This window comes from Littorina saxatilis, linkage group LG13 (assembly GCF_037325665.1).
Source record: "Littorina saxatilis isolate snail1 linkage group LG13, US_GU_Lsax_2.0, whole genome shotgun sequence".
NCBI lineage: Eukaryota > Metazoa > Mollusca > Gastropoda > Littorinimorpha > Littorinidae > Littorina > Littorina saxatilis.
Genome location: NC_090257.1, coordinates 8,367,814 through 8,376,609, shown reverse-complemented (window position 1 = coordinate 8,376,609; position 8,796 = coordinate 8,367,814). Strand labels below are relative to the sequence as shown.

The 8,796-nt window shown below is 44.8% G+C and overlaps 1 protein-coding gene across 1 annotated transcript; it reads right to left on the bottom strand.

Moving 5' to 3' along the window:
• Positions 1 to 579: 579 nt before the first annotated feature.
• LOC138983518 (uncharacterized) lies at positions 580 to 8,690 on the bottom strand. The gene is made up of 6 exons (XM_070356770.1): positions 7,777 to 8,690; positions 6,745 to 6,936; positions 5,010 to 5,746; positions 4,317 to 4,441; positions 1,566 to 3,877; positions 580 to 1,496 (listed from the first exon to the last, which is right to left on the bottom strand). Exons 1-5 carry the CDS (start codon positions 8,435 to 8,437, stop codon positions 1,876 to 1,878), a joined length of 3,717 nt encoding a protein of 1,238 aa, XP_070212871.1. The 5' UTR covers positions 8,438 to 8,690; the 3' UTR covers positions 580 to 1,496; positions 1,566 to 1,875.
• Positions 8,691 to 8,796: the final 106 nt, after the last annotated feature.

Below are 8,796 nucleotides of genomic sequence, written 5' to 3'. Positions count from 1 at the left end.
ATTCTAATTAAAATTTGATTTCTTGATCCAAATTTGATTTCATCTTGTTCTTTATCATTTCCTAATTCCAAACACATATAGATATGTTATGTTTGAATTAAAAACAATTTATAATTTTATTTTTTTAAACTTTTCAGTAATGTCAATATTGTTCATCTTCTTTCTGCCCCGTGTCTGTGTGTGTGTGTGTGTTTGTGTTTGTGTATGTATGCATGCGCGCCAGTTACTGAAAGCGAACGGGTGTTGGCGCAGACTTGAACATGCAGACTGTGTGCATCCTGGTAGAATGTATGTAACTGCAATGGTCAGAGATGTACACTCTTATTGACAGCTGCATTTAATTAATAATGAAAGTTTGCTTTGATAAATGCATGTGATAATAACCCAAACAAAAATGCAGTCAGAAACGGAAACTCAACAGGACCCTCTAGGTGAAGTATCTTTGGGGAGCCTTGCAAAATCTGTAACAAATGTCAGCAATCGAAGTGTGTGTGCGTGTGTGTGTGTGCATGTCTGTGTGTAGTTTGTTTGTGTGTGTCTGCAGCTGTGCTCACTGGTAATCTCTATCACTCTTTCCCATCAGATGACAAGTTACACGCTCCCTGTTTCTGCTGTTTATTTCTCCATCAATTCATATATGATACCAACCAGAACAAAACAGCTCTGTTGACATAACTGAGGTCTCTATACATTCATGAAAAAAATCAATATGCAATTCTGAAAAGTAAACATTTACAACTACAAAAGTAAACGAGAAAATGCCCCAGCCAATGTGACACACATCCACACACAAGCGCACAAACCCCCTCAGGCTGTACGCACACAATCAGTCGAAGGGAAGTAACCACACAATTCATAAATTAATGGATTGCTTCTCTTTAACCGCGGATAGATTTCTTCGCCGTGGCACTCCGCTGTGCAAATAAAAAAAGTGTGTGTAGCATGAGCCACATAGGCTGTGGGACGCAGCTCTTTTTATTTCGACCTTGTTCCAGAACAGAACAGTTCACCTGACAGGTGACTCATGCATGGCTACACAGACAAAAACTGAGTGCTGCTTTTCTACCCAGCAAAGTGAAGGACTGGAACTCTCTACCAGCAGCTGTCGTCGAGGCCCGCACTGTCGACACCTTTGTGTCGCGCGCCTCGCACTAAACCAGCAGCCACTGTGACTCATGTCCCCTCCCCCCCATACTCCCCAACCTGTGAATTTTAATGGACTTTTGGATGCTGGAAACACTGCTTTATTGGACTTGCGCAACATCCCATCAAGTGCCGAAATAATCACTACTGTTGATTGTGGGCAGTAATGGAAAGACAAGACAAGACAAACTGTGGACAGTTCGAAAGTTATGACTGATTTCAATGATGTCTGGGAACAAAAGTGTACATTTTAACAAGCACTTGCACTTAGCTGTGGAAGGAATCCTAGGTAGTCCATCAGCCTTCCACTAAAAACAGGAATGCACACACAAACACACACACACGCGAACAGCCTTCCAGTTCCACTACACACACATGCGTACACACACACACACACACAAACACACACACACGCGAACAGCCTTCCAGTTCCACTACACACACATGCGTACAGACACACACACACACAAACATTATTTGCACACACACAAACACACACTTACACACACAAACATATTCACACACACAGTGACACACACACACACACACACATACACACACACACTTACACACACAAACATATTCACACACACAGTGACACACACACACACACACACACAGTGACACACACACACACACACACACACACACACACACACACACACACACACACACACACACACACACACACACTGGACCCACATCACTAAATGTAAATTCTACTCATTCACTTTACAACGGTGGTTGGTGTTGAACGTCAGCAGACAGAATGACGCAATCCCCATCCACGGTGGTGGTTGTGATGATGATCTGCTGACCGAACCCCGCTGACCCAAGCACCCCGTCCGTGTCCAGCACAACGTCCTCTGGCAGATAGCCAATCACTTGCTGTCCACCTATCTGGCACTGTGGGCTTTCCACAGCTGTGTCTGGGTCAGTCTCTGCTGTGTCCATGGGAGTAAGGGGTTGACTCGTACCTATGGTAAAGTCACAGCCATTTTGCACTGTTTCTATAGCAACATCATTATGAGCTTGATCTGTAGTCATGACATTGGCTGTTTCCATAGTAGCATCAGAATGAACCTGTGCTGTTTCCGCAGTAACATTGGAGAGAGTCAACATTTCAAACTTAACATCAGAATAAGGCTGGGCTCCTGTTGGCATAGCATTATCTGGATGAGAATGGGCCGCTGTTTTCACGACTTTGTGAGAAAGGCCATTGGTCTCCATGGCAATGTTAGAGATAGTGCAGCCAGTTTCTGCATCATGGTGTGAAATACCAGCAGAGTCCACAGATTCAGGCGCTGTGTCCATTGGTGAAGACATTGCTCCAACCTTTTCTGACACTGCGCCGTCCAAATGCACTGTGAAATTCTGACAGATGTCGCCCCCCGTCACTATGATTCTCTGTGGCCTGGAGAGGTCTGACACAAACACAGATGATGGCAGACTCACAGCGATCCCACCTTTCTGGTGCAGTGACGTCTTCCCACAACCATCCTCTACATTGACAGTGACAGGCATGGCATGCTGCGTGTCAATGGCTTGCTGCGTGTCAACATCCTGCTGAAAATGATTAGCGCTGTGTGGAATGCTGAATGCCTGGGAACAGTGCCCACCCTCTAATGTTGCCACCTGTGAGCTAACATCCCTTTTATCTTCAACGTCGCCCACAGTATGAGAAAAAATAACTTGGGGTGCTTCAGATGGTTGCTGAGATGGGTCACTGACAGGCTGCAGAACAATGTTCTGCATGATTCCTCCATCTTGTGTGGCCTGGCTCGCGGCCAGCAAATAGTTTGCGATGTCTTGGACGACTGCTTCGGATGGGGCTGAGCCGTCGCCTTCTGGGTTGTGGATCACATACTGTACGGTGTTGCTGCCATTCTCCACTTTGATCACAAAGGAACTGGCTGGGTACGAGTCGTTCTCATTTTGGCTTTCTTCCACCCTAATCCTTCCTTTCCTTTTACTCGATAGCAGCAAAGTTTTCTTGTTCTGTTGCAGGCTACCACTGTTCAGTATCCCAGCAATGGCCATGTTGTCTTGCACAACGAAACTATCCTCAGCGTTGAGTTCTACATCTTCTGGACTTGGGTGGATAGCATGAGCTCTTTTGCAATGCAGGACTAGAAAAGACTTCTCCATGAAAACCTGCTGGCAGACGTCACAATGGAAGGGAAAAGTGTCGCTGTGCACGGTGAAGATGTGCTGCACGAGCTGCGTCTTGTAGAAGAACTTTTCGTCACATATACCGCACCTGAGATCTTCATCCTCGCTGCGGTTGTATTTGAAGTGAGCACGCCGAGCTGAAGGCACTTCAAAGTTCGCAACATTGTGCTCCGAGGACATGTGCTTTTCCAGCAACACCGCTCTCAGGAAGCCCGCCTTGCATACTGCGCAGTGGTATGGGAAGATGGAGAAGTGGACCTTCTCCACATGGTTGTGCATGCTCTCCTTGCGCTGGAAGCCTTTCTCGCAGTACGCACAGTGCCAGGTCTCGTCCTGTGGGCCGTGCACAATGCTCATGTGGCGCTGAAGGTTGCTGAGGTAGGAAAACCGCCGGCTGCAGACCTGACAGGAAAGTTTGGCGTCGTCCGGACCGTGGATGATGGCGTGTCGGTTGAGCTGAGCCTGGCGGTAAAACCTCTTGCCGCAAACGCCACACTCCAGGTTTCGAATCCCCTGGTGGACTTCTGCCACGTGGACCTTGAGCGTTGTGGCCCACTTGAACCTGGAAGCACCAAACACAACACCATCAGCAGTGACAACAAGCAGCGGGTATCTACACATCTTTCCCTCAACATACAGAGCTGAAGAAAAAGATTAAGAAGGATAAACCACTTAACTTTTCAACTTTCCACACACACACAAAGACACAAACACACCCCCCTCAATACACATTTTGAAGAAAAGGATTAACCACTTAACTTTTAACTTTCCACACACACACCCCTAAATACACATTTTGAAGAAAAGAATTAACCACTTAACTTGCAACTTTCCACAGAGCTCCTGTTGGCCCTTACTAAATCATTAAGTCAAGTATTGACTGAACGTAAAAAGATTTGGAAAAACAGCAAAGCATGTAGAAGAATTTAAAACAAATCTTTACAATTCATTACTGGAATTTTAATCACTGTAAAATATTGGTGAGCGAAACGTTGACAGACCTGGCATTACAGACGACACAGACGTGTTGCTGACCCTTGACCTGGTGCACGGAGCGGATGTGTTGCTTGACCAGCACCATGTTGGGGAATGTCTTGCCGCAGTGGCCACAGGGCAGCTCCCCAGCCTGAAGGAGTCGTACAGAAATACAGTGGTACCCCTCTTTAAGACCCCTCTTTAAGACCCTTCAATTTCAGACTTTCTCCCTTTTAAGACCCAGTTTTCAGATTTTCTGTTCATAGACTTTGTAAATGTTAACCCCATTTCAAGACTCCCCCCATTTTAAGACCTGATTTTCTCAGATTGTGTGGGTCTTAAAAGTGTTTCACTGTACAGATCAAAGGGTAATGATAACAACTGAACCAAACAAGAAAATCACAGGCAAGACCCCCCCCCCTCTAGCCGACCAAACCCATCCTCACACCTCCGTCACCCTATCTCCTTTCCCCTCATATCTATCTGTCTCTCTCTGTCTGACTGTCTTTCTCTTGAACTAATCTTTGGAATTCACTTCCAAACGCTCTTAGACATTCCTTATACTAGACAGTTACTGCCAGCTCTCTCTCCCTACCTCTCTCTCTCACACACACACACTCACACAAACCAACACACACTCACACAAACCAACACACTCACACAAACCAACACACTCACACAAACCAACACACACACACAAACGTTCCATGGTCATATACCTGAAAGTGCACTTTGTCCTCATGCAGGTAGAGCTGAAAGCGGTTGTCAAACTCCTTGGAGCAAATCGAACACTTCACGACGGCCTGCCTCTTCAGCTCTTCTTGGTACTCTTCAAGATCCTCCTTTTTATCGTGAAACTTCCTCACGTGTACCAACACCCCAGTAAAGTCGCAAAACTTACGCTGACAGTACTTGCATGTAGCGTTTCTCTCGCTGTTGCGTTTGCGTCGAGCGTAGGATGGCAGACCAGTCACATCAATTTTCATTCTCTTCTTTTTCAAAGGTTGTTGCTCGGCATCCACTGAGCTTGGTTCATACCCAGCACACTCAGGAGATGACCAGCGTTTTCTGTCACGGGTTGCAGCTTTTATTTGGTTTTGTTTCAGATTTTCTTGACGCTGATGCTGTTCACGATTTCTTTCTGCTGTCCCACCTGTGCTGTCTGTGTTTCTGTCTTCATTTCCTTCTGGTTCTTTTTCACGGTGACCCTTTCTTTCACTGTGTGACTCTGTGTATGGTTTATCTTCTTCTAATGTCCTACCAGGTTTGGCTTCCAGAGCAGCACTGGATGACTTGAGCAGCACAGATTTCTTGGAGGGAGGGTGGTACTCATCATCTTCCTCTTCCTCCAGCTCAGAGCCTGAGTCTCCAAAAATGGCCACCGGCAGTTTCATCCCTCTGAGATTGTAGCGACTAGTTGTGGTTAGTGTGGGCTCCACATTCTGTGGGTTTGACACTGTACAAAAGGAACAAAATAATGTATTTTTACTGTAGGACAAGATTATTCCAATTTACATGCAACAATAAGTCTGATCAAATCCATCCAACTCCCCCCCCCCCCCCCCCCCAAAGCATCAACCCCTCACAGCCACCAGGCAAAAAGTTTCTTTTATTTCTCTCTTTATTGTTGCACTGCTGGGACATTTTGACTGCTCCCTCTCAGTTGAAAAGTAGCAGCACCAATAGTCGCGCTACCCAGGCATGCGTGTGTTTAGATGTTAGGCCTAAAAAAAAATAGGTGTGGTTACGGTAACCCGACCTACCCTATTTTTAGGGGCCGACCCTATAACTTTTTATTACATTTGTAAAAAAAAATAAAAAAAAATAAAAAATAAAAAAATGGGGGAAAAAAAAACAAACCACCCCAGTGCAGAAAACGCAATGAAAGCGAAAGCGCTCGAGTCGCACACTTATTTCCCTGTCAAGTAGGTTTAATTTGTACACATTAGAAAAAAAAGTTTAAAAAAAAAAAGTGATTGCCTACCTTCCTACCCTATTTTTTTTTGGCTATGTAACCTTAACCACACCTATTTTGTTGTTGTTGCGCCTTATCAGCTACATGAACGTCTGGCAGAATGAGCGAGGTCTGTTACATGTCATGACAGGGTCACTGGGGCTGGAACACGGACACCATCTCTGAGTCATCACACAAAGCTGACCCATGTCCTTCCTGGCCTGGACCCAAGGATCCCAAGTCCCGTGTTCTACCAACCTAGCTACCAGACAACCCCCTCACCTTCACAAATAAAAAAATCTCTGGAAAACGATCAGGGTTGTTTGCTTTGCCTTAAGAATCAGGTGAGTTATTATTTTCATCATACAGTGGACCCCCCCCCCCCCCTCCCCCCCTTTTTTAAGACCTTTGCAAATTCACTTCCGTTTTAAGACGCCATCCTTTTGAAGACCTGATTTTCTGGGGTTTTTGCAGGTCTTAAAAGAGGGGTTCCACTGTACCTGGACAACTCCATGGTGTAGTGCCAGTGCTGTTGACAGCTGTCGGCAAGGTCTTGATGCTTTTCTTTGGTCGTCCCCTTTTCCGCTTTGTAGCGCTCCCCTGTGGCTTGTCAGCTGCTGGACTTGTTCTCACCGGGCTTGGTGCTGGTGGTGTTGGGACTTGGTCCACTGGTGCTGCTTGATGGCAGGTAACTGGGCGAACAATCCCTTAAATTTGTTATACATAAAAAATATTTAAAAAAAACACAAAACACATGTCAAGCATATAGATCTATGATCACTGACTTGTCATACCTTTTCAGCCCTCCATCTTGTAACTCCTTTTTGGTTCCATGTTATTTTTGGTTTTACTTTGTGTTTTCCTTTGTGTTTGATTGATAGTGGTCCCGAAGAAGTCTCCACAGATGAAAATTTGACTTTGTTGTGTGTGTGCTGTCTTTGTAAGTTGTATTGGTCACATTTGGTGCGTACACATTTCTTGTGTTTTTAAACATTGTTCATCTCACCCACAGTCATTTTATTGTTTAGATATCCTCACATGAACCAAAAGTTCAAGCTGGCGCCATCACCAACCTGTGCCTGCGGCCAAGAAGACCAAACAGTGGAACACATCTTACAGCGATGTCCCTTACTAGATGAGGAACGAAAAGAAGTGTGGCCGTCACCAACTCCCTTGCAGACCAAACTATATGGCAGTCGACAGGAGTTGGAGAAAACGACAACATTTATCACCAGTGCTGGACTGATCGTGTAACCTCTGCGAACGCCAAGAAGAAGAAGAAGATTGTTTAGATTTTCATTCATTTACAAGAAACAGAGTTTCTCCAAAAAGGCAGATCAAAAACTTTAACTTAGCTCTGCATGATGTCCTGAATCATACTCTTAAGAAACATGCCAGTTACATGGTTAAACTGTAATGCACCTGATATTACCTTAAAAAAAAAATACAAATGCACCATGAACACTTCTATTCTTCATAATCTGTCAAGTTATTTCTGACAAAAAATGAAATAATAATTTGTTATAGTTTACCTTTAGATGCGCTGTCTGTTGAGTCACCGTCAGGTTTTCCATCTTTGATTCTGCTTTCTCCATCATTCACTGCTGATGTGGTCAGTGTACTGGCAAAACCTTCAATGACAATGCAGTTTGTTATACCACTTTCAACATCAACTTCGGCCAATGGTGGCAATGATTCTGTCAGTCTCTTTTCGCATATTTCATTGCTGCTGTTGCTGGATGGTGTTGATAAATGAGCAACCAACTGAGGAGCATGAGACTTTATATCATTGTCTGGTGCAACACATTGTTCAGAGTTGGTCTCACTCTCAGTCTCACCGTTTTGTGACACCTTCCCTGCGTCACACTGTCCAGATGTACGACTCATATCCACAACGTTAAGCTGCAGTCTCCCATCCTTCACACAAAACTGGACACATGTAAACCTTGCATAAAGATACGTTTTCTGACCGCACATCACATCTGTCGCCACAGATACATCACTTCCTGGACGACACCATGTTTTTGCACTCTCTGCTGCAGAATCATCTGCTGCAGGTGTGTTCTCGACTTCAGCTGTCCAGTACTGCTTCGCAGTCGATGCTAGCCATGTTCTCACAAATTCCACTGGTAAAGTCATGTCAATACTGTGAACGAGGGAGCCGTGCATGTCCGTTTGGTCACTGTACGGCATGCTGGTGTTGCTTCTTGCTTTATTTCTACTTGATTTCAAACACTCTCTTGCACTGTCACTGTCAGAAGTTTTTCTTTAGTTACATTTTCCTCCTAACTGAACGTATGTTCTCCGTTTTACATGCGTCATATTAAGGACACAATCACTATGCTTTCATAAAAAATAAAACAGAAGCAAAATTCAGAAATAGTACAAGGAGCAGTGAATTTACTGAGTAGCACCCCATATTTTCTGTCCACAAGCAGCCATGTTGTCAAGGGACGCCACTCCAGTAGAACACAAAAAGTGGTCGCGCTAAACTAACGACAACTGGTAGTCGTGCACGTGCAAAACATGCTTATTTGTGCATAATTTAACAA